Source organism: Theropithecus gelada, chromosome 3, assembly GCF_003255815.1.
Source record: "Theropithecus gelada isolate Dixy chromosome 3, Tgel_1.0, whole genome shotgun sequence".
Lineage (NCBI taxonomy): Eukaryota > Metazoa > Chordata > Mammalia > Primates > Cercopithecidae > Theropithecus > Theropithecus gelada.
Window position 1 is genome coordinate 155,127,152 of NC_037670.1, and position 27,031 is coordinate 155,154,182.

Here is a 27,031-nt window from a genome sequence, read left to right on the forward strand (position 1 = left end):
AAATCATAAGGGCAAGGATCTTTGTTTTATTCACTTCAATGTCCCAAGTGCCTACAACAGTGTCTACCATATTTTAAGTGCTCAATCAATCCTTGTGAATTGTATTTCTTAGCCCATGAAAGCCTGGTGTTTTTTGTTGTTTTTGTTTTGTTTCATTAAAGATAAAAGCCATGACTACACACGACCCCAGAAGGAAAGCCTCTAGCTAGCACCGCCTCTGGATGCACTTCAGTCCAGTCCATTGCTGACCCCTGCTGGAACTCAGCAACCAAGTTGCTGTCTGTCCCTTGACTGGATGAGTGGACCGGGAACTCCTTGGGGACCAGCAGGGTTGACAAGAGGCTGCTGATCTCCTCTTTGCCACCTACTTGTTCCATACCCTGTTTGTAAGAGTCGTACCTGTAGTCCCACATCTCCCTGGGGATTTTCCTAATTCTAGGGGTCTGCAGAAGACAGATCAAAGCTTTCTTTTGTTTTATTTATACTTGGTAACTGTCTTCTCTTATAAAGACCCAATAAGAGGGGGAAAAATAAAATAAAAAATTCTGCTCTGGGTTCCACTTTCAGAACTAAGAACTTAATCTTTAACCAGACTAAAACTTGACATGAAGTAGAGAATCTGTTTTGAAAATATTAATATTAATGGGATTTCTTTTCTTATTCTCTTCCGTATAATGACTCCCTTCTCAACCAGAGGCATCCTTTTTCACCAGAGAGCATTATGGTTGTTACAGCAAGAATGCAAGGGTACACGGGACTTGAGTTCAGCTTTTGAAGCCCAAAATTAAATAACAGTCTTGAAAGCTTTTTTGAGAATATAAGCTCAAATTTCCAAAACCTCTTAAATATTAAGAGCAAAGAGCGTAGCTTGGACATAAGGTTTTACTCTAATCTGAAAGTACAGCACACTTCAGTTATGATGGTGGGAAGTTGCCATCTGCTGAGGGAGAAAGTAAAGTGCTCTTCCAGTTGAAAGAGCCAAGGACAGGGGCAGGTTTGAGGGGTTGAGACTAACCAATCCTTGGATCCCTGGGAAGGAACCCCTCAGTCCCTTCAGACCTTGGACCTTGGCCCAGAATGGGAAGATGGGCATGACATCAGGAACCCCAGAGAAGTTGAGGTAGAATCTGGAACTTCTGGCCTGTCCTTCACTTTTACTCCATGTTCAGTGTGACACTGGGGCAATACAGTGCCATTCAAGAGGTAGTCCTTACATGGTTGAGAGGTATCTAGGCAGATGAACCTGGGTTTGCACCCCAGTTCCCTGTGGCCTTGGTGTGGAATGGAGGATGACCAGAATATTTTTTATGCCTTGGAAAGAGCATGCAGGAGTGCTGAGAAAACCCAAGGTCCAGGAGAAGTCTGCATTGGGGACGAGGAAGCCACATCCAGCAGAGACCTCCAGTAAGAGATATAGCAGGATTCCAGACTCCAGACTCCAGCAGCGAGTGTCAGAAAGCCACCAAAAACACCAGACAGGACCTGTTGCAATTCACTGGGCACAAACACAATATTCCCAGAGACCCCTAAGACAGTCACGCAGCATAGAAAATGAGTGAGGATCCAGAGAACAGCAGAGGACACAGCCATGAGACTGCTTCCCTTTCTGCTGTTCTGAGTATATGTAAGCTCCCAGTATTCAGGGACCACGGTGGGAAGAAGGGGAGAGTTTGAGCTTTGAATTGATTGAATATTTATACCCAAAACACTGAATTAAATTGAATGGGAATATTTTAAACTGAAAAAGACTAACTGAAATATAACTAAATTACCTTAATTGACAAGTTTAAATTTTTCACCTGTCATTAACAGGCGTGGGAGCTTCTTAATAAGACACAGGTAGCTATAGACAATAAAAAATGCTACATTTTTTTCTTTCAAGTTGAATCGTAAATGTTTGTATGTTTTGACTGTTTGCTTTTCTTCCCTTTTACTAAACTGGAATATTTTGATAGGGGAACTAGGGTTCTGGGTCAAGCTCTGGATCATCAAGAGCTATGGTGGAAAAATAAGAGAGAAAAAGAGTACTCTGGAGTGGAGTGTGGGAGATTTTCCTTTGAGAATTCAGATTGGGCTCATTTCCGGTGTGGTTTGTGTTGACACTCCCCTAACTCTATCCCTCCAATGAGCTTAAGAAAATGGGAATGAGTCTCTGAATTCCTAGCGAGGGATGAGGGGCAAAAGAAACTCCCTGCCCAAGTCCTAGAATAGGTATGAGAGCTCCTGAGCTGACACTCCTATATGCGGGCACAAAGGTTCTTATCGATTTGGATTCTTAGTGTACTATGCTTTTTCTCCATATAAAATTATCTACATTTGCTGCACTCAAGTTTTGTGCTTGTAATTGTATTTTGACTCTGACATTAATTATGTCACACCTTCTTGCTTTTAGTAACACTTAACATTTGTTTGGTATATCATTTCCACATTTCCAAACCTAGGATTTTCTTTTTTCTTTTTTTTTCTTTTTCTTTTTTTTTTTTTTTTTTTTTGACAGGATCTCACTCTGTCGCCCAGGGTGGAATACAATGGTGTGATCACAACTCACTGCAGCCTCAACCTCCTGGGCTCAAGCAATCCTCTCACCTCAGTCTCCTGCATAGCTGGGACTACAGGCATGCACCACCATGTCCAGCTAACTTTTATTTATTTATTTATTTATTTATTTATTTATTTATTTATTTATTTATTTTAGAGAGACAACTATGTTACCCTGGCTGGTCCTGAGTTTTTATCTCAAGCGAGTTTTTGTCTCAGAGTGCTGGGACTGTAGGTGTGAGCCATTGCATCTGACCTGCTTTTTTTTTTTTTTTTTTTTTTTTCCTTAACCACCATTATTTTGCTTCTGTCCTTTAAAATACTTTAAAATGTCAATCTTGTTGACTTATACAAGCAATACATGGATATTCTGCTTTTTAAAATAGTCAAAGCAGGCTGGGCACAGAGGCTAATGCCTGTAATTCACCACTTCCAAAGGCTGAGGCAGGAGGATTGCTTGAAGCCAGGAGTTCGAGACCAGTGTAGGCAACAAAGCAAGACCCTGCCCTCATTTCTACAAAAAAATTAATAAAAAAAAGAGTGAAAGCATTATATGTAAGGCTAGAGAGCCCCTAACCATCACTCTCAATCCTTGTCTTTTCTTTAATTGCCTATGACTATACTTTGCCAACTTTTTTGGTTCTTATCTCTTGAATTTTTGATTCTTTATATATTCCAGACATTGATCTTATGCCTGACAAATATTTTTCTCAGAATGTAGCTTGATATTTAATTGTGTTTAGGCTTTTAAATGTAAAACATTTAAAAGTTTTGATGCAGTCAAATCTGTCTTTTTCCTTCTTTAAATTTTTATTTTTAATTTTGTTGTGTCCTAAACAAGATGACCTTCCTTATTTAATGATGATAGAGGGATTTTCCAGTATTTTTTACTATTTTTTTTATAGCCTAAACATGTTTATGTCTTTACCATCTGTAATTTATTGTTATGAAATGTTTGAGAGAGAAAGTAATGCTGTGTATTATTTTGTTTTCTTCATGAAGAGTCAATTGTCTCAATAGCATTTATCAAGTAGCCTATCTTTTCCCTGATTACATGAATGCCACCTCTCTCATCCACTGGACTGTATTTACAGGTTTATTTCTGAACTCTTTATCCAATTCCACTTATCTCTTTGTCTATTCCTGCATTATACCACACTGCCTTAATTACTGTAACTTTGTCATATTTTGATATCTGGTAAAGCAATTTTTCCTTCCTTTCCCCTATGTTCTTCTGTAATATTTCCTTTAAAAAGCTCGAAGAAAAATTATTGTGGGGTTTTGATTGGAATTGCATTAACTATATAGATTAATTTGAGGACAGGACTGACATTTTTAGAGTATTGAATTTTACCATCCACAGACACATTATTTTTATCCACTTAGTCCTAGTTTCTTCTTTCTTTCTTTCTCTCTCTCTCTTTCTTTTTTTTTTTTTTTTTGAGATGGATTTTCACTCTTGTTGCCCAGGCTGGAGTGCAATGGCATGATCTCGGCTCATCGCAACCTCCGCCTCCCGGGTTCAAGCGATTCTCCTGCCTCAGCCTCCCGAGTAGCTGGGATTACAGGCATGCACCACCATGCCCGGCTAATTTTGTATTTTCAGTAGAGATGGGGTTTCTCCATGTTGGTCAGGCTGGTCTCAAAAGTCCTATTTTCTTTCATGTCTTTCAGTAAAAATTTTATAGTCTTCTTCATAGATGTTATTTATGTTATTTGTTGCTACCAAATATGGAATCACTTAGTCTATTACATTTTCTGATTGATGATTGCTGGCACATAAGAAAGTAAATGATTTTCTTCTTTATTCAATTAATGTAGTGAATTATGTTTATAGATATTATTGAATTAATCTTGCATACCTCAGATAAACTTCACACAATTATGATGCATTATTCTTGTCACTCATTGCTGAATTTTACTTAGGATTTGTGGACCTGTCTTTATAGATAAAATTGGTGTATTTTTTTTCTTGTCTTTTAATTTGCCTTGTTTTGGTATCAAGGTTAGCTTGACTACATAAAATAAATTGGTTAATTTTCTATCCTTTTCTATGCTTTAGAGTGCTTTATAAAAATAGAAATTATCTTTTTCTTGAAGACTTAGAAAATTTGCCAATACAACTGCCGAGACCTAGTGCCTTTTGGGAGATATACCTTTGATGACCACTTCAATTTCAGGTTTTCTACATTTTCTTAAACCATTTTGAAATTTTATATTTCCTTATAAAAGTATCCATATAGTTTTCAATTCTTGATATAAAGTTGTTTGTATTATTCTAATTTTAAAAATCTGTTTTTTGTGTTATGATTTTATGTCTTTTTTTATTCCTGATAACTTTTTGTGCTTTCTATTTTATTTTATTTTATTTTATTTTAATTTTGAGACAGGGCCTCACTCAGTTGCCCAGGCTGAAGTGCAGTGGCACGATCACAGTGAAGCTTTGACTTCCTGGGCCCAAGCAATCCTTTGGCTTCAGTGTCCTGAGTAGCTGGGACTACAGGCACATACCACACACCCAGCTAATTTTTTTTTTTTTTGGTAGAGACAGGGCTTTGCCATGCTTCTTGAACTCCTGAGCTGAAATGATCCTCCCACCTTGGGAGGGATTATAGGCGTGAGCCACTGCACCTGACCTGACTTCTCTTTTTAAGAAATTTATATTTGCAAAGAAACCTACTGTTATTAGCCTTTTAAAGGGGTTTTGCTCAAGCTACCTATTTTTTCTTCTGTTTCATTAATTTCTGCTTTATTAATGATAATATTTTCATCCTTTTTTTTATTATCACCCCTCCAGAATTGCTTTCAGATTTTTTTGGTGCTAATCACTCCGTTCCCCACATCCCTATAAAATCTTAAACCACACATATAGTGGGCTCTTTTGGAGGCCACAACCTTTGTAATACTTAAATGTTTGTTTTCCTTTTCTTCTGGAATTGAAAGCTTAGTTCATTCACCTTCATTCAATCTTTCTCTTTTTGAATAAAATATTTAAGGCTATAAATTACATTTCTTCCCCTGGTGTTTTTTGCTTGCTATATAGTGCTTTTTGTTTTCATTAAGCTCTAAATTTCTGCAATTTCCCTTTTTGTCTGACTTACATAGAGGCTTCCTTTTACATTTCCCAATTGATGGATTTTTAATGATTTTTTTGTTGTATTTTTATGTGATTACCTGCCTGAAGTTTGTCTAGACTTTCTTTGTATCTTACCATGTGGCCAATAGGAAAGATTGCAATGTTTCAACATTTAAGTTTGATTTTTATAGTAGGCTTTTGGCAGATACCTTTTATCAACTTAAGAAATTATCTTTTGTTACTACTTTACTAAGGTGTTTTTAAATTAAATCACAAATCATTGCTGAGTTTTAACAAATACCTATTTTTGAAACTATTGAGATGGTCATGCCCTTTTGCTTCCTAATTTCTATTTTTTTTTTTTTTTTTTTTTTTTTGAGACGGAGTCTTGCTCTGTCGCCCAGGCTGGAGTGCTGTGACCGGATCTCAGCTCACTGCAAGCTCCGCCTCCCGGGTTCCCGCCATTCTCCTGCCTCAGCCTCCCGAGTAGCTGGGACTACAGGCGCCCGCCTCCGGGCCCGGCTAGTTTTTTGTATTTTTAGTAGAGACGGGGTTTCACCGTGTTAGCCAGGATGGTCTCAATCTCCTGACCTCGTGATCCGCCCGTCTCGGTCTCCCAAAGTGCTGGGATTACAGGCGTGAGCCACCGCGCCCGGCCAATTTCTATTAATTTGATCAATTACTTTGATATATTTCATGTGTCTCATCTTCCTACACTTTCTAAAGACCTACTTCTTTCTGTACGTCCTCCAAGCAACCATCTATATTCCCACTGACAATGGTAATATCACTGAAACTAAGCTAAAAATACTTGGAAGTATTGTTTACATTTTTTGTAATCATCTACTATACCTAACTCAGTTATAGGGATGATTTTCCAGTGCTTTCTCTGCAAATTCAAGCAGGTACCTCTCAATATTTTCTTGGACCTGAGATCCTGAGTGAAGATGGACATTCATGTAAAGCTTGCATCCATTCTTCTGTTAGATCTCTTAGGGTTCTAATCACCTCCTCTAACCTACTAATTATAAAAACGCCACTCTCCTTTATAATTCCATGTTTAAGATTGTTGGCTACTGGTCTTTCTTATTTTTCTTTTCACATCATCGATACTGTCCTCTGAAAATACCACCTTTCTTCTAAATAAATCCTTCTCTTCTTTCAGCTTAATCAAACCGTCTTCCTTTCTTCAGTTTTCACCCTTGCACTGCTTCTATTTTGACTTCAAGATTTAAATATATATTTGAAACAAATATGGCTCCCATTTTATTTCCTGAATAGACTCTGATTCCTAGGGAGAGAAGGATTCAGGCAAAAGCCTTTTTAATACCTTTCCTGTCTTTGGGATTATTGCTTTTCTCTTCCTCAAACCCTTATATAACAAAAACTTCCATTCTTCTTTATGTATTTATGATAAAATCCACCATTTCTCTGTGGTTGAACACACAAGAAATTCAGCCAAGGCCCTGAAATTCCACTGTCAGGGCTTATATAGTAAACACATCTGGCACCAACTTGGAACATAAATAGAAGGTGATTCTGGATATCCCATATAAATTAAAGGACTTGAAGCCTCCCATTGGCCTCTCCTTAGCCCTATTAAAGGGTGCATTTCAAATCCAGGTAAGGGGGAAACTGATCTGATACGACCTGATACTTCTCAGAAGAACTTAAGAGCTAGAATGTCCCTAACCTGTGCTCTTACATATACATGGAACTTATGCCATTGATCTTAGAATCCTCAACTGCAATTCTGGCTGAGAATAAAGGCAGCACAAATTGATCTATTCAATAGTGCCTTCCCTTTCTGCAGTGATCCTGTCTCAGCTACATCTATGTGAATCAAAATCAGCCACAGTGGTCTGTACAGCTCACTTTTGCCAAAGTCTATGCTCAGAGACTCTAAAAAAATCAGTGGCTTGTGTGAGGACACTTGCTATCATAGGCTGCTAAGACTTGAAACGACTAAAGAACTGAAAGGCTGAAGATCATTAAAGCACTAAAGCCCTGTACTCTGGCATTACAGACATCCAATCTCCACACATCTTATTTTGATTCCCTAATTCCAGGTGAAGTGCCTATTTCTCAAGATTTAACAGGCAAGGCACATCTCGATGTGGTGGGGCTTAAGGGAGAATATTAATTCTATCTCTTTCCCCTCTATGTTATCAGCCAAATGAATAATAGATACAAGAATCAGACAAATGAGGGTCAAAATATCAGTACAGTCATCCCTCGGTATACATGGAGATTGGTTCCAAGATCCCTGCGTATACCAAAATCCACGCATACCCAAGCCCCTCAACTGGCCCTGTGGAACCCATATATATGAAGAGTTTTTTATACTCTATTCGCATGTGACTTTTTGTATATGTGTAAAGAACAGCATATAAGTGGGCTCTGCATCCCACAAATACCCTATTTTTGAACTGTTTAGTTGAAAAAAAACTGCACATAAGTGGACTTGTGCAGTTCAAACTCATGTTGCTCAAGGGTCAAATGTTACTTTGCTGATGAAGCTGTATCACGGTCAAAACTGGGCTTTCTAATACACTGTCTCCCCCACCCCTCCTAATTCCTGGTCTTGGATCTGGACTACCCAAAGAAAAACACACAGTGGAAATACTTACCTGGATAGCAGCAAGGAGCAGGGCTGCCCCAAAAGTAGGAACAGAGAGAGGTGTTCTTCAAACCTGCCTCTAGAAGGCAGGTCTGGGGCTCAGCAGGTGTGCTTACCCTACGGAAGCAGGATCTGAGTGAAGTGCATGCACACTGCAGGCAGGGAGGTGTAAAAGAGAGAACTTAAGTGTGTGTGTGTACAATGACCTCCCCTCCTTATGTCTCCATCAGAGAATACAATCATTTTTCCTTTGGGGAGAAGTGAGTAGAGGTAGAGATGGGGGTCACAAATGACATTCCAGAATGGTTCCCTGCTTGGAGAAGAACAGGGAAATAGGAACAAATGACATATTCTTGCCTCCACGGGTGGGGGCAAAGCCTGTATTCTTCACATCCTCCCAGCAGAAGCAGGGGATCCAACTCCCTCACACCCAAGGTCTGACCTAGAACTCATCCCCAGCCTCCAACCCATATTTCAGGAAGAGGTCTATGAATAGTTTCTGCTACTGGGTCATTCCTACATCAGAACTGGGGATGGCAGGGATGGGGCAAGGGCTCAGAGGTTCAATCTGACCCCAACCAACCCCCATATGTACTCACTCATTGAGCACCATCTGATTAACAAAAAGAAACCAAAGAAACACCAATAAAATTAGGAAGCCCTTTTCATGGCATTTCACTAACTACTCCTTGAGAACTCTCTGGTTGCTGGAGTGAAAAAGGTAACAACAATACTCAGACCAAGAAAGACCCACCTAAAAACCTTGTATCTGGCTACTCCAATGTATGTCCTGAGTATCTCCTCCCCCACCACCTCAAGACCTGGGAGGAGTCAGTTTTACCAATGAAAGACATGTCACATTGAGATTCTCGAGGCCATCCCCAGATAAAAGTCCCCAGTGTACAAGAACCCAAATAAGGACACTATTTGGGAGCTTGAGAATCAAAAGTTATTTATCAGCGGGTGATTGGAAAAGCCAAGCTTTCTTGAAACCAATTTCAGAATGGTTAGTGGAAATTCCTGTTAGTTTCTTTGGTCCACTTGCCCAGTGGCAGATCTTCAACTGAAAAGGACAAAGAGGAAACAGTAGTCTTCAATAGGACCCACAGTGCCCTAGCTATCCAGCCCTAGCTGAAGAGACAAACAGAGCAAAGAGAGGACTCCTTTCACCACCAAAAATCACTCTCACAATGGGGGCCTTCTCCTCCCACAGGTAACTCAACAGTCTTACCTTCCCTGCTTAGCCTTCATTCGGAAATACTGAACCTCTTCAGGGTCATAGGCCATACTCTTTGGGTCCTTTCTAAGGACCCCTCCCTCATTTAGTGTAGAAGCACTTAGTAGAGTCCCAATGCCATGTTTGTATCATTCACTCTCTTGAGGATGCTGGAATGCCCAGGACCAGAAAAAGAAGGGAATTCACACTGAAAATTAACCTAGCAGGTCCAAAGAGAAAGTCTCTCCTACGATGCCAAAAAGTTATTCTCACTTTATGTCAACATGGTGTGAAGGGAGGGAAAGTAACCTGTTAAGAAAAGGGATTTTGGGTCAAATACAATAGGCAAAGGGTTCAATCAACATGTGAAGGTACATAGAAGCAATACAGAATACGGAGGGAGGGAGGGACTAAGGTCCCAGAAAGGAGGAAGAGATGGGGTAACCAAGTGTGAGGGAAAGAGTCACTTAGCAGGCCAGACACCTAAGTTCTAGTCATGGCTCTTCCCAGTAACCCAGCATATGACTTTGAGCTTATCTAGTTTTCAGTATCCTCATCTGCAAAATAGGGGAAAGCAGTTTGTTTAACCAGGTGCCTGTTAGGGTCCTATGAGATGACAGCATCTTCCCCAAATGTCAGTGACGGACTATTGCAAAATATTCAGGAGGGTGTCAGAGGGGATCTCCCAGGGCAGGAAGTGCCTTTCAGCCTCATCTCCAAAGAAAGGGTCACATATATACACATTCACACATACACAAGCAGAGTGGTCAATGATTTCATCCACAGCAGCAGAGACACATACAGAAAAAACAAATACTGTTGATGTCTGATTCCTTCTTATTGGGAGAGGGGCCCTGAGGATATAACTTGGAGGGACTATATGGTCAGAGGAGAAAGGTCCTCCTATTTGATAATACCTATCACCTCGCTACTCCTTCCTCAAATCCAAGGCAGCCAGCTCCTTGAAAGAAACCAGTCTGTTACCCTTCCCTCTCCCATCTACCAACTCACCTGTTTCAGAAACAAAAATCTGCAGACTCTGAGGGAAATAACCCCCTAGTTAGCCATTAGGAAATGAACAGAATCTACCACTCCTGAGATTACATAAGGTGGGGCAGCTGTGTCCACACGCCTCTATTTCCCTGAAAGTTATCAATGGTTATGAACGGGCTTGTTTTGGGCCCCGCCCAACCTTAAGGTCGCTTGAGTTTTCTCTCTGAGTGAAGAGAGAACTAGTCTGGACCACCCTTTTCTTTCTGGTGCCTTTACGATTGTTTTCAAATTGTTTAACCAATCTCAGCGTGAGAGTGAGCCAGGAAGTTACCATCCTCAAAGAGGAATCGAAATGGGGAGAAGGGCTACGACGCAAGCGCAGGGTTCCAAATCATGCAATAGGACCTGCAAACAGACTCACACCCCAGACATCAAGAAGCATCTCCCAGCCACACATCTACATGGAGCTTATGTGGCCTCTCCTAGCAGAGGTAGCTGGGGCAATTGGGGGAGTGGAGGGCATTAGCCTCCCATCAACCTGGAATCCCTATTTAAAAGATGCTAAAAATAAATTAGTAAACATTGCTGTTTACAGAAATAGAAATCATTTCTGTTTCCAAAGGCCTCTCACCATCCCAGTCCTGGACATCTCCAAGACTGCCACCCCTGACACCCTCTCCAAGGTCCACCCTGGTGGATGGGTGAGACACCAGAGTCCTTTGAGACTGGGAGCTCCTCAGGCATCTGAGAATTCCAGTTTCACATCCCTGGTTCCTGGGAGGGGAGAATCTTCAGTACTCCGGAGAGTACCGGAGTTCATCCCTTCTTATCAGTTCCTGGGGGCTGTCTTGAGGCAAACCCCACTTTTAGGATGATATACGCGTTGCAAGAATTCCCGCTATTTTCCGGCCCCCAGTACCTCCCCAGAGTCCACATGTCTGCCTGGACCCACCCTCAAAGCAGAGGAACCAGTCTGTGCCTTGGTGTAATGACTCTGGGAAAGGGGGATGGGCAGAGAGAAGGCAGGGACAACCGCCTGGGGGATCATCCTTGAGGGTAAGACTGACAGCAATGACTGTCCTACAGGCAGGTGGTGAAGCTGGGCGCCGGGCCGGGGCCGGAGCCGGAGGCGGAGCTTTCCACCTCGCTGGCGAGTGGCGGGTCGACGCGGGGAGTGCGACGACGCCCCCGGTACTCGATCATATCTGGATGATAGGTTGGGTGGCGGCGAGCGTGTTTGGTCAGGTGGTCGCTCCGGGAGAACTGCTTGGGGCAGAGGGGGCAGGAGAAGCGCTTCTCGCCCGTGTGCGTCCTGTAGTGGCGGGCCAGCTCGTCGGAACGCGTAAACTTCTTGTCGCAGTCGAGCCAGTCGCAGGAGAAAGGACGCTCACCCGTGTGGGTACGCTGGTGAGACTTGAGGTGCGACGACTTGTAATAGGCTTTGGTGCAGCCCGGGAAGGGGCATTGGTGGCGCTTGGCAGCAGGTGTGACAGGCCTCCTCCGGGGCACCTGATCGGCGACGGGGGCGGGGCCGGCCCCTAGGGCCCCTCCAGAGACCCCACCAGAGGCTGCTGGTGCGCCCGGGGCGGCAGGCGCGCTCGGGACGGCGGGCGCACCGGAGGAGCTCTCGGGAGCGCAGACCACCGCGGCGCCGGAGGCGGGAGCCAGCTCGGAGCACGGGGTCTGGACGGAGCACGGGATCGGGTCGGAGAAGCCGGACGAGGCGCGTGGAGCTTCCCCCGAATTCTCCCAGGAGCCCTCGCCAGAGCTGCCGCGCAAGTCCTCCCAAACGCCTGCAGCCAGCAGGTGGGGCGCGGCGCCGCCCGCGCCGGGGCTGGGGGCGGGGACCTGCGGGAGAGGGGGAACCGACGCGGGCCCCGGTGGCCCCGGACCCGGCAGAGCGGACTCCGGCGGCGCCGCACCCACCTCCGAGCCTGCGGCTCCGCCCGCACCCTCGGGGTCCGGCGGGCGGTGGTGAACCACGGCGCCCGCGGACATGGACACCAGGCACTCGGCGGCGAAGTAGTCCAGGCACGCCACGGCGGCCGACATGCTGGGACCGCCCGGCCGCCGGCTAGCGCCGTCCGAACGCGGCCGGCCGCGGGCTAGGGAGTTCCCCGGAGCGTCCGTCCCGCAGCCTCGGAGCGAGAAGCAGGAGGCCGGGTGCGCGCCGCCCGCAGCCCGCTGCCGCCGCCGCCGCCGCAGCAGCCGCTGCCGCCGCCGCCCGCGCGGAGCCCGCCCCGCCTGACGCGCCCCTGACGCACCGGAGCCCGCGGGGGCGGCGGAGGCCCGCCCCGGCCCGCAGGACACCCCCTCGGAACGCGCGGCCCCCCGGCTAAGTCATGTTTAACAGCCTCAGAAATTATCTTGTCTCCGCGTTCTTTCTTCTGCCGGCGAGCCAGGTAATGGTAACGGAGCGAAACTCCCCGGTCGGAACTTCTGGGCTGCCGCGGCCTCGCCCCCCCTCCCCCCGGCTCGCCGTCCGCTGGTCCGTAGCCAGCTGGGTGTCCCGCGGAGTCCCAGAAAGTTTTTTTTTTTTTTTTTTTTTTTTTTTAAGGAAAAAAATGGCTAATACCTGACATGTCTTTCGGTTCATAATTGCGATTGTTAGCGAAGTGGTCTGGAATTCCATTTCACTCCCCGTTCGCCGCTCTCAGGCTAAATTGCAAATATCCCCAAGTCCGTAGCAAAAAAAGTTTTCTCATTGAGCAGCTCAACTGTGAACCCGGGGGCCGGGAGCAGTTCCCTAAATAGATCCGCTACGTAGCCATTAATTAATAGCATCTCGAACCAGAAACAGTTTTAACCTTGGAAAAGCAAAGAATCCTCTCCCGGTTGAAATTGAAACTTAAAATCCTTTAGGTAACGATTTAACTGTTCAGCCAACGAAAGAAAAATGCATGTTTAAACTGCATTAACCTGTCACTGGCATCCAAACAAATTTAAACGCTGAAATATAAATTATAGTCTAGCGGCGAGATAAACACATTAAAATGGACTCCCACCATTTTAATAGAAAGTCACGTTTCCAATTAGGCAGTCTCCTGTAATTTGCTTTTGACAAAAGTTAAAAGTAAGGAAATGCAGCACATGATATAGAATGCTCATATGGTGTTTTGTGATTGTGGAGGTTTGCCTTTTTTATAATCAAATGCATGTACGGTTTCTTTTACGTGTCTTCATTGCTTTCATTTTTTCCCTCGTTTTTCTTTTAAAAAATGTAAAACCACATAGAAAAACAAACAGGATAATTTCTAAAAATAGTCATATCTTAGTTTTTGATGTATACAAGCTTTTATGAGTGAATTATGTGCATTTTATTTGTAGTTCTTAAGTACTTTTTCTTTTGAAAATTAATACGTATGCAGCAAGAATAACATACGTTCATGTATTTACTGCCTAGGATAATCAAATGTGAAATTTTTGTTATAGTTGTTTCGTGTTTTTATTTATATTAAACATTACAGATAGAGTTGAATGTCACTTTATTTCCTTCCCCAGTCCCATTCACCTTTCTCCCTCTTCACTTTTCTAGGTAATTAGTATTATAAAGTGGCTATTTAATCTGCATTTGTTTTGATACCCTTATTACCTAATTATATATGTAAATATATGTATATGCCCATGTTTGTTTATTAAAATTTTTAAGTAAATGGTTCACTAGTATACATATCATTTTGCAACTTTTCTCCCTCAATATGATTGTGACAACTATCCAGGTTGATACCTATAGAATCTACTTTATTAATTTCAGCAGTTTTTAAATAATATTGTCAGTGTTACTATTTTTAAGGCGATTCCATTGCAAAACAGTTAATTTTTCTGAAGTTCCTCTAGACGATTAACTGTTCATTTATCTACGCATTAAAATCTATCAGAGATAGAATGATTTACTAGCTGTTTTGGTTTTATTATTTAGAAAAAATGTGAAGATGTTTAAAATGCAGAGAGAACATTACAAGCTCCCATATACCTGTCTCATATAATTAATATGTTAACATTTTGTCATGTCGCCCTCAGATCTATTAAGTATTCAACATTTCCGATAAAATTGAAGTTCCCCTTGTACTGCCCCCAATACCATTCTCCACCCTTTTCCCCAAAGGCAAACACTGACATGAATTTGGTATGTAACTTTCCAATCTGGGTTTTACACTTTAACTGGATGTGAACCTATAAAATGCAGAATATTGGTTTAAATGATTTTTTTAAATGTACAAACATGGTATTAGACTGTACATATTATTCTTGGACTTGTTTTTATCCTTCATGGTGTGTTTTTATTTTTTCTCTTCGTGTTGATAAATGTAGATCCAGTTCATTCATTTTAATTGCTATATTGTAGATCCATGCATACAAATGTGTCCTGTTTATTCATTCCCCTATTGATGAATATTAAACTGCTGTCAATATTTTGGTACTACTTGTACATGTTTCCTTTGCACATATGTGAGAATTTCTCTATGTATCTACCTAGATGGAGAATTGCCGGGCTCCACACACATTTTCAGTTTTGTGAGAGACTGCCAAATGGTTCAATTTGCACAACCATCAGCAGTGTATGACAGTTCATGTTTCCCTCACATGATCTTGTTTAGATTCAGACTTTTATTATTCCTGCCAATTTGATTATTTTAAAAAACAGTATCTTGTTGTTTCATTTGAATTTCTCTCACTGCTAGTGAAATTAAGCATTTTTTTCCCATATGTTTATTGGTTATTGAGGTTTCCAAGTCTGAGATTTGTTTTTTCACAGTCCTCGTTCATTTTTTTCATTGGATCATGTATGTTTTATCTTTTTTCCTCCTGATTTGTAGGAATTCATGTGTATAAACATTAAATATATTGTCTCAGTCTGTGGCTTGTCTTTTAATTGCTTTTGATGTCTTTTGTACTATAGAAAATTTAAAATGTACTCATATTCATTGATCTCTTTCTTTATAGTGTCATTTGTGGATTATTAAAGAAACCTCTCCATACCTGATGCATAAAGGTAGCCTCTTATGTCTTCCTTAATGTTTTAAAGTTTTGCTTTCTACACATGAGATTGATCTATCTGGGACTTATTTTTTTTTAATGGTGTAAAGTAGGAATTTAATAATTTTACTCCTCCCTTTTCCCCCAACCCCCATATGGAAGGCGTGTGGTAACCTGATTTACTGAACAGTCTTTTGTGTCCTTATTAGTGTGTAATGCCACCATGATTGTAAATTAAATTTCTATGTGTTCATGGATATGTTTCCAGTTTGTCCTTTTCCACTGATCAAACCAAATTTGACCCAATACTACGGTCTTAATTACTATGGCTTTGTAAATCTTGATGTGTAGAAGGGCATATCCTCTCTTTGTTCATTTAAAAAATTGTTAGGTAATGTGCATATCATTTTGCAACTTGCTTTTCTCCCTCAATGTGATTTTGAGAGCCACCCATGTTGATTACTGTAGAATCTGCTTTATTAATTTCATGAATGTATAGACTTTTTTTGGACTTCTATTCTTTTATACTAACTTTAGCATTAGTTTGTCAAGTTGCATTGAAAAACTCTTTTGGTATTTTGCTTAGTTATATTTATAGGTTAAAATTGGGGCGCTATGACAACTTTAAAAATTGAGCCACCTAGTACATTAATATTATTCTGATTTTTAAATGTCTTTCAATAACATTTTATAATTTGCTTATAAAACTCTTATACCTCTTTGTTAGACTTATTCCTATTGTACCTTACAGCTTTTGCTGATATTATAAGTGAGATTTCTTTTCTATTAAATGTTTAAATTGGTCATTGCTGCTACTGTCGTTGATAGAGATCCTGTAGATTTTGCAATAACCTTAAGTGTTAGATAATGTTGGCAAACATGCTGAACTTATTAGTTAGTTTATTTGTAGATTCTCTTGTGTGTTCATGTAGATTATAATATTATCTATAAATAACACCCCTAATACATTTTTCTCTTTCTTATCTCCTTGGATGGGCTGGCACCTTCAGTATAACATCAAATAGTAAGGGTGAGTACAAGCATTGTTTTCCTATTTTTATCTCATTGAAAATGTTTCTCATGTGTCATAATTATGATATTTGTTGTAAGTCTTTGGTGGAAACCCTTTATCAGTTTCCTTCTATCCCATTTATGCTTAAAGTAGGAATATTGTTAAACCATGAAATGAATATTGAAATGTTGTTAAATGCTTTTTCTAAAAGTACCGAGATGATTACAGGTTTTATCTTTGCTATGTTAATGTGACAGGTCATATTGATAGATATTTCTGATGTGAACCTCCCCTTGCTTTCCTGAGTTAAACCCTGCTTTGCCTTAATGTACTGTTATTTATTAACATAGTGCTTCATGTATTTTATTTTAGCATCTATGTTCATAAGTGACATTGGTTTAAAACTTTCCTTTCTTGCACTTTGTGCAAGAAGGAAAATGCATTTGGAAATTTCTTTCTTTTTTCTATATTCTGTGACAGTTTGGATGAGATAGGTATGATTTGTTCCTTGACTATTTGGTAAATCTCCTCTGTGAAACTATCGTATTTTGAAAATTCAATTTAATTTCTCTAATGATTGTTGGTTTCTTTGGGTTTTCTATTTTTTCAATCAATTTTGATGATTCACATCTTTTTCCTAAAAAATTACATACTACATTTAAACCTTTAAAATGTTGGTATATGGTTCATGGTATTCTCTTTAAAAATTCTTTATGGTGTCTGTAGTTATATCCTATTTTTCATTATTGATGTCATATATTTGTGAATTCTCTATTTTTTCTTTTTTGTCTTAACAAAGATTTGTCTGTATATTTAGACAAACTTATAGAGGTTTATGTGTAGTCTTTACAAATAAGAAGATCATATATCTTCTTGTTGATCATATATCTGTTTCTTTTAAAATGTATATATTTGTTTAATATCTATATTTATTTTTATTAATCCCTCACTTACATTTTCATTGAGTTTAGCGTGTTATTCCTTAGCACCTTAAGTGCTTTTCAAGTTAAATACCTATCAATTAATTTCCAGTATTTCTTATTTTCTAATATATAATTAAGGGCTATAAATTTCCCTTAAAGAGAAATTTCGGTTGCTTTATCTGTATCCTGCAAGTTTTTAAAGTAGTGCTTTTATTGCCATTCAGTGCTAAATACTTTATAATTCCACTGTGATTTCTGAAATATGAAATTTTTGGAAGGGTGCTGTCCCCGAATTTCCCTGGCATTGAATCACTTGAACTATTCTGTAACCAGCGCTCATTGTGTAACCTCTCAGGAATTGGGTCTAGAAGTATAATTGGGGATTATTTGAAAAGGAAAGTAGAATAAGGATAATTTTTTAATGCAGCATATATTGTGGCCTTGAAGTAAATGTTACCAAAATGTTATCTCTCCCAAGCCCATTCAGAAGCTTCCAGGAACGACATCAAAGAGATGTTCCTGAAGGCCTTGAACAGCTGACTGGTCTATTCCTTTGGTCACAAGTAGTTCAGGGCATGTACATAGTAGGGGTTACATAAATATAGTAGAAGAGATGAGTAGGAATATACAAGCTGACAGATTACTATTACCATTCATTTATGATTATTCATCCCAGACATTCAACATTCCTAGAAATACTGCACACCTGTTTGCATCTGTTGCCAGTTTCCTTCCCGCCTTTTGGCAAAAGCTAGTCTGTTCTAGTTCTAGCTCCATTGTCTCTTGCTTTCTCATGATTCACAATCCATAACATACCTTTTCTCTCTCCAATATCATCTGTGTTTTCTTCTGTACAGAATAATTTGAATCAACATTCAATAATGGATTAATACCTTCAGTTAAAAAATATCCCTCTATCTCTCTCGACTCTCCTTTCTCTTCTAGCTACTGCCACATAGCTAGGTTGCCCATGAAAGCCAAATTTCTGAAGTGCTGAATATGTTCTGTCACCACTTCCTTACCCCCATGGATTATTAAGTTTGCTTCAATATCGAGCCCTCACTTTGCTACAGAAATTCTTGTCAGGATCAACATTGATGCACCACACAATGTAAATGTCCTTAACACTACTGAACTGTACATTTAAAAATGGGTAAAGTGAGAAATTTTTTATTATACATACTTTAATTTTCAAAGCTTTCTTTTCTCAAAAGGAGAAAAAAATTAACATTGACCCCCTTGTTACTAAATTCAATCCTCAAATAACTAGAACTCTCAGAGCAGTTGAGCAATCTTTGAAACATTCTCATCTTTTGGCTTCTGTGATACTACATTCTTTTGGGCTTTCTTCATCTTTCTAACTGTTCCTTAACAGTTTAAGTCTTAATTACTCATTCCACCTCTTTACCTAATCTCTAAAATTTAAACTTCTACAGAACTCTATCCTAGGTTTTCTTCTCTCAATTCTACCCACTCTCTCTAGGTAATTTTAAACATTTTCCATGATTTAAGTACACCTGTATCCCAAGAACTTAGAAATTTTATAATCTTTAGCCCAGATCTCTTTTCCAGAGATGTCAGGGAGTCTTAACTACTTGACAGCTCCCTAGCCTTCCTGGAATGTCTCATTGATATTTCAAACAGTAGATTAAAAAGTCAAATTCTACCCCTAATCTACTCTTACTGTATTCTTCCCTGTCTCAGTACACAGCACTTTCATCTATTCCTGCTCCTTAAACCAGGAAACTGGGGTCATTCTTGACAGTTCCCTCTCCATCAGCCCCCACATTTAATTAACCTTCAAGTTTGGTTATTCTGCTTTGAAAATGTGTCTTGACCATCTCTTTTCTCATTTTTTCCTGCCGGTACCCTAATCCAAATCAACGTCAGCTTTTGGTCAAACTATCTTAATACTGGGTTCCCTTAACTAGTTCCACTACTTCACTCTTGCTCCATTCCAGCGTCTTCCCCATATAGTTGCTGCATGATGAAGTTATCAGAACCTTCCTATCACAGTTAAGACAAATTCAAAATGACGGGCAATGATCTGGCTCCTATATACCTTTCTATACGACCTCCTACTCAGTCACTGTATTCCAGCTTACATTGGCCTTTGAAAACACTAGTTCCTCGAACGCTCACACTGTAAAATCTTTGCATATGCTGCTCCTTAAACCTAAACTGCTCTTGCCTTCACTTTTTGCCTTAATAATTCCTATGCATCATTCATCCATTTTCACTTCCTCTGAGAATCCCAACACCCATAATCTAAACTGTGTCCCTTCTTTTACACAGGCATTCATTGATTTAACAAATATTTATTGGATGCCTGTTCTTCACCTAGCATCGTTTTAGGCACTGGTGATAGAGCAGTGAACAAAGCAGTTTCTGCCCTCATGGAGCTTACATCCTGGTGAGAGAGCCTGATAACAAGCAAGTAAGTAAATTCATAGTATTTCAGATATTCAGTGACAGATGCTATGGAGAACAATAAAACAGGGGCAGTGAGATAGCAAGTTCTGAAAGGGGATATTTTATGTGCGGGGGTTAGGCAAGACCGTTCTGATGTGGTGAACTGAAGGGAGTAGTCTTAGAGAAATCTAAGAGAAAAATAGGAAGTGCGAAAGTTTTGAAGCATGAAGTATGTGGGGTGCTGGGCAGCTTAGAGGCTTGTACTAGTTTTCTACAGCTGCTGTAACAAATTAGTTAGTGGCCTAAAACACAAAAATTCCGTTTCTCACAGTTCTTTAGTTCAGAAGTCCAAAATCAGTCTTACTGGCTAAAATCAAGAGGTCAACAGGACTATATTCTTTGCAGATCCTGGGTGAGAATTCGTTTCCTTGCCCTTTTCTAGCTTCTAGAAGTAGCTGTCTTCTGGACCCCTTCCTTCCTCTGTAAAGGCAGCAATGATGGGTGGAATCATTCTCTGATCTGCGTAAATCTGATCTACTCTTCTCCCTCTTATTTCTGCTAGTAAGAACCCTTCTGATTGCATTGGTCCCACTTGAATCCAATATAATCTCCCCATCTCAAGATCAGCTAATTAGTAGCTTTTATTCCATCTGAGTTCTGGGTATTAGGATCTGGACATCTGTGGGGAACTATTATTCTGTCTAGCACAGGGAAGGGAAGCATGAGTTCAGGGACTGGGCTGAGTGGGAGGCAGGTCATGTAGGGCCTTGTAAACAATGTGGAGAGGAAGATGGGAAGTCTTAAGGAGGATTGATTCACCTTGGTTGCTGTGTGGCTAGTAGACTCAATGGCAAACAAGAGTGGAAGCAGGAGACCAGTTAATATGCCGCTGCAGAAATCCAAGACAAAGATGATGGTGGTTTAGACCAGTGAAGGTGGTGAGGTGTGGTCAGATCCGGGATGTTGTTTGGATCTAGAGTGAGAGATATCTGCTAAGGTGTTGGATGTAGGGTATAAGAGAACGTGAGGATTCATGATTGACTGCAAGGATTTCAGCCCAGTAACTGGAAGAATATGCTTTCTATTTTGAGATGGGGATGGCTTTAGATGAAGCAGGATATAGGAGGTGGAAATTGGGAGTTTGCTTTTGGAAACTTGGAGATAGGGAAGCTGAGTTGGCTCTTGGATCTGAGTCAGATGCTTTTTTTTTTTTTTTTTTTTTTTTTTGAGACAGAGTCTCACCATGTTGCCCAGGCTGGTCTTCAACTAGGCTCAAATGATCCTCCTGCCTCAGCCTCCTGAGTAGCCAGGATAGTCTGATATTTTTATAGTTCAGTGAAGTCCAGCTACATCCCTGACTGGGCAACAGGATAAAAGGGATTTTTTAAAGCTACGTATTTTTATATGTATGTTTCTGGAGAACAGGAATTCTAACTCTCAGTAGAGTTTTTCAAAATGCCATATATAATCATTTGTTTAATAGTTTTTTAGTATAATGATCATAAGATGTTATCTAAATATAATTAAAACTGCTTGTTTTGTGTCAAACTATAAAAACAAAGATTTATATTCTAGGAAATCTAATCATTTAATATCTAATTTTTTAAAGTTTAATTTCCATTCTTGATAAAACCTCTATGTTCTTAGCTGTCAGGTTTCTTCTAGATCCACTGAACTTCTTTCCTGTGACATTCACACTCATGTTAATTTCAAGTCTAAATGAACTATATGTGACCTTATGAAAAACAGATGAGCTTTTCTTTGATGAATTTCAAACACTTTTTCAGTGCCTGTAGTGTTGTGCGCACATAGACCGTAAAGGCACATAGCAAATAATTGGAAAATATTTTTATATAATGAGACTGAGAGCAAAGGCCGAACTGAGATGTTTATATGAGACAGAAAAAAAAGTGGATGATGTTAAGATTCTGCAGTATAACAGCTCAATAGTTCAGCAGTATGTGTGGTGACTTTGGAGTCTAACAGCCAGATTCAAATCTCAGCATGGGACATAGGACCCTCTACTTTCTCATGAAGGGAATAGAAATTGGTGCAACAGTTTGATGATAACCTGTCAAGATGATGATGTTCATACATACCCTGTGACTTAGAACTTTTATACCTTAGTTATATGCTATAGAGAAATTCTTGTATTTGGCCCTAGGAGACTTCTACAGATATGTTCAAAGCACCATTTGCTGCAAATTTTTGAAGCAACTTATTCATTAAAATGCAAGACAATGCTGCAAATTTTTGAAGCAACTTATTCATTAAAATGCAAGACAATACTACGCAGTAGTAAAAATAAGCAGTGAGGCAACATATCAAAGGCCTATCTCTTAAAAAAAATAAAAATAAATATCATAGCCAGGTGTGGCAGCCTGAGCCTGTAGTTCCAGTTACTTGGGAGACTTGAGCCCAAGAGTTTGAAGTTATAGTGGGCTATGATGGTGCCACTGCACTCCAGCCTGGCAACAGGGGGGCAAGACCTCATCTCTAAATAAATAGGTAGATAGATATATTGATTAGATTAGATTAGGTAGATAGATAGACCAAAACTAATTAGATCATGGATAATGCTTTGCTTAGTAAATAGAATGAAAAAAATCTAAGATTTTAGAAGACTGTCAAATATGATATCTTTTACACAACGTAAATACATGATCATAATTACTGTATCAACACGTTATAGTTGTTAATAGTACAGACTCTGCAGCCAGACTGCCACATTCTGCTTCTATCACTCACCAATTACATGACCTTGATTGAGTTACTTTCCTTCATTCATAAAAGGGAATGAGAATAGTACCGACTTTATTTGTGTGGTACTAATTAGTTAATGCATGTAATATGATTAGACCACACATAGGCATGTAGTAAGTGCTGTATTCATTATTATGTATTGTTATCCATAGATTATTTATATATGTCCATAATATACCCATATATTAAAAGTATAATACGTTAGCAGGTGTGATAAATACCAAATTTAGAGTAGTAAGTTTCCTCTCTGGTAGGGGAGGAAAGGGAATGGAGTTTCAACGGATTCTTTCATTATTTATTTATTTTTTAAAAAAATCTGAAGGAAATTAGGTGAATGAGATTTGTCAGTATGGGCAAGGGTACAGTTCTGTTTGCCATATTATTCTCTGTACTTTTCTGTGTGTGTGAAATGTTTTATTTTTTTAAATCACAGAATAGAGCCAGAATATTAGATACATAAAACGTATCTGCCAAATAAGTGGGTGGACTGGGGATGCAGCCCTTGAAACATCTGGCTGGACTCCCCCTTTATTTTGCTGTCCAGAATTAAGGAGAGCAGGGGGCATCTTGGCCGTTGGGAGGGACACTCCTCTCCAGCCGTGTGGATGCAGTGGAGCCAGGCTTTCAAGGTTCTGAGGGAAAATTATTTTGAACTTAGAATTCTGTACCCAGGTGAACCCATCGTTCAGTGTGAGAGCAAAATGAAAACACTTTCAGAAGTTTTCTGATTCAGGAAATATACCACTCAAGCGCCCTCTCCGGAACAATCCCTAAACTTCGTATTCTGGAAAGATAAAAAATGAATCAAAGAGGAAGGCACAAGGGACAGGGAACCCAGTGACAAAACACAGCATAATTTAAAATAATTATTGACTGGGAGGGGAGGGGAGAAAGAGGGGAGGGAGGGAAAGAGAGAAATAACAACCATCTGACATTCTGGAATGAAAATCCCTAATGGTCTTTACATGGGGGGTAGCAAGAGGGCAAAGGAAAAAGTAGAGGTGTGAAAAGGTTCCTGACTTGTTCAGAGAGAAGCTAGTCATGTTGAGTAATTGAAGACGTTGATTTTATCAAATAATTTTAAATATGTGCTACAAAATGAAAGAGTAACCACTGGAGAAATTGAAATAGGAGGTCTGATTTCCTAACCATTAAAAGAAAACATTAAATAAGGAAAATGTTATCAATTCAAGAAAAGGAAGAGGAGAAAAGGAGAAGCAGTAACAAAGTACGGTAAATAGAAAACACAGAATAAGACGCAGGAGTTAGTCCAGAGTGTCAATAATCACAAAGTGAATTAACTAACCAAATGAAAAGATAGAGCCCCTCAGACTGGAGTTTTAAAAAATGACAAGGGAGGGTAGAAAATTCAAAACCCTAAATAGCTATATGCTGTTTACCTAAAACATCTAAAACAAATGACCCAGGAATTTGAAATTGAACAACAAAAGCAGATATATTATGAAAATGTCAACAAAGCCAACCAAATTAACGTTTCAAGTAGAAAAAAAATAAGGATAAAGAAGATTCTAATAACATTATCAGAAGCTTTATATACTCAGTTTAAATGTATGTGGAATATTTACAGAGAAAATTTCAATAGATTCTATAAAGTAGAAATTATATAACCTACACAGTGACCACATGCATAAAATTATTATTTAACAAGAAGACAGTAAAAAACAACAAACAGAAAAAAGCACTATCCTCTTGAAAATAAGAAGGCACACTTCTAATTAACTTGGATTACAAAAGAATTAAAATTGAAATTACAAACTACTTAGAAATGAACAAATGAGCAAACTACATTCCAAGATTTGTGAGTACTGCCAAAGTGGTACAAATGGAAAGATTTGCAGCCTTGAGTGCTTGTAGAAAACAGAAATTGTGAAAATAAACAAACAAAGCTTTTGACTCAAGAGTTAGATGAAGAACAGGAAAAATAAGCCCAAAGAAATAAAAGTAGAAATAAATTGGCCCGGTATGGTGGCTCATGCCTGTAATCCCAGCACTTGGGAGGCTGAGGGAGGCGGATCACTTGAGGTCAGGAGTTTGAGACCAGCCTGGCCAACATAGTGGAACCCTGTCTCTACTAAAAATACAAAAAGTAGCCAGGTGTGGTGGCAGGTGCCTGTAGTCCCAGCTAGGGAGGCTGAGGCAGGATAATCGCTTAAACCCAGGAGGCAGAGATTGCAGTGAGCCCAGACCATGTCATTGCACTCCAGCCTGGGCGACAAGTGTGAAATTCCATCTCAAAAAACCCAAATAAAAATAGTAGAAATAAATGAAACAAAAAACCCCAAATGGGCTTCATTAATAAAACCAATTACTGTTTATTTGGCAAGACTAATAAAATAGATGAATGCTTGGTGAATCAGATTAAGAAAAAAAGAAGATATACTTAATATAAGGATCAGGAAATGTGGAAAAAGCCAAATATTACTATGTACAACTTTAAAATTAAGATAAAATGTTTGTTCCATAAATGCACAAATTACCAAAGTTGGTTCAGTAAGGAGTAAAACTCCATGGACCATTACCTTAAAATAAATGGAAAAATAATCAAAGGTATACTTACAAAACAAAACAAAACAAAACAAAACAAAAAAAACCACCAGATCCAAGTAGTTTTGCCGACTGGAGCTACCAAAACTAAAAACAGGTATTTCCTGTGTTATGGTCATAGCCCATAAAACAGATTGAATATTTTTCGATTCATAAGAGGTTTTTTTTTTTATTACCCTAGTTCTGAAATCAGATAAAGATAGGATCCAAAAAAAAAAAAAAAAAAAAAAGAGACTCATCTCACGAACATAGTACAAAATCTTGAAGTGTATTTTAAAAATAGTGCATCATGCCCAAGTTGAGTTTTTCCCAGGAGAAGAATGGTATTGGATGGTGAAAGTGTATTAATAGACTTCATTGTATTCTCTGAAGAGAAAATATATAATAGGCAGCCAAAAAAGCAGTTGATAAGGTGTAGCACACATTCCTGGTTTTAAAAAATGATCTTAGTAAAGAAGACTTGGAAGAAAGCATCTTGTATTTGAAAAGGGGTTTCCAGTGGAAATCTACAACAAACATAATGCTTAACCATGAAATACTTGAAACATTCCCATTAAAATTAGAAACAATACAAGGGTAGCCTTTACTACTACCACTTAGCATTGAAGTAGACATCCCATTCAGTACAACAATGGGGAAAAAGGCAAGAAAGAAGATGAATACATGTCGGAAAGTAATATACAAAACCGTAACTTTTTGCAGATGCACATTTCCATGTACCTAGAAAAATCCAAGGAAAATGTCAGAAAACCTTGAGAGCTAGTAAGATTTTGGTAGGGTTACTGTATAAAGATCTTGGTGAAAAACAGTATACAGCTGAAGTAAAGTTCTCATAAAGATGTGACTACATGAAGAAACACACTGTTTCTTAACAGAAAAACTCAATGCTATAAAATACAATTATTACAAAACATTTATAAATTTAAGACTGTTTCATTCAACATAGCAGCAGGTTTCTGTATAAAATTTGGCAAAATAATTCATCCGGATGAGAAAAAATAGGAGGAATAACATTTTTCTAGCAGGTATTAAAACATATAATGGCCGGGCGCGGTGGCTCAAACCTGTAATCCCAGCACTTTGGGAGGCCAAGACGGGCAGATCACGAGGTCTGGAGATCGAGACCATCCTGGCTAACACGGTGAAACCCCGTCTTTACTAAAAAATACAAAAAAACTAGCCGGGCGAGGTGGCGGGCGCCTGTAGTCCCAGCTACTCGGGAGGCTGAGGCAGGAGAATGGCGTGAACCTGGGAGGCGGAGCTTGCAGTGAGCTGAGATCACGCCACTGCACTGCAGCGTGGGTGACAGAGCGAGACTGTCTCAAAAAAAAAAAAAAAAAATTATAAAGCTTTAGTAATTGATTCAGTGTGGTATTGTCATAGAAATAGACCAGTAAATTGACAGAAGAAAGAGATGGTTTAGAAGCAGCCATTTATACGTGAGAGTTCAGTATACGATAAAAGTGACATTTCAAACGAGTGGGGGAAATGATAGTTTATTAAAGAGTGTTCAACAGTTAATTATTTGGGGGAAAATAAAAATCACTCCCATGGCCAGGCGTGGTGGCTGACGCCTGTAATCCCAGCATTTTGGGAGACCGAGATGGGCAGATCATGAGGTCAGGAGATCGAGACCATCCTGGCCAACATGATAAAACCCCATCTCTATTAAAAATACAAAAATTAGGCCGAGCGCGGTGGCTCACGCCTGTAATCCCGTCTCTTTGGGAGGCGGAGGCGGGTGGATCACGAGGTCAAGAGAGCGAGACCACCGTGAAAACCCGTCTCTACTAAAAATACAAAAATAATTAGCCAGGCATGGTGGCCGGCGCCTGTAGTCCCAGCTACTGAGGAGGCTGAGGCAGGAGAATGGCGTGAACCTGGGAGGTGGAGCTTGCAGTGAGCCGAGTTTGTGCCACTGCACTCCAGCCTGGGC

The 27,031-nt window shown here is 39.8% G+C and overlaps 1 protein-coding gene across 1 annotated transcript; it reads right to left on the bottom strand.

The window, feature by feature from the left end:
* Positions 1–11,029: 11,029 nt before the first annotated feature.
* KLF14 (Kruppel like factor 14) lies at positions 11,030–12,495 on the bottom strand. Its single transcript, XM_025380901.1, has one exon. It carries the CDS (start codon positions 12,493–12,495, stop codon positions 11,524–11,526), a length of 972 nt encoding a protein of 323 aa, XP_025236686.1. The 3' UTR covers positions 11,030–11,523.
* Between the last annotated feature and the right edge of the window lie 14,536 nt (positions 12,496–27,031).

Excerpts from the sequence above, each read along its gene's own strand:
- KLF14 (XM_025380901.1), bottom strand. The coding sequence starts at position 12,495 with ATGTCGGCCGCCGTGGCGTGCCTGGACTACTTCGCCGCCGAGTGCCTG.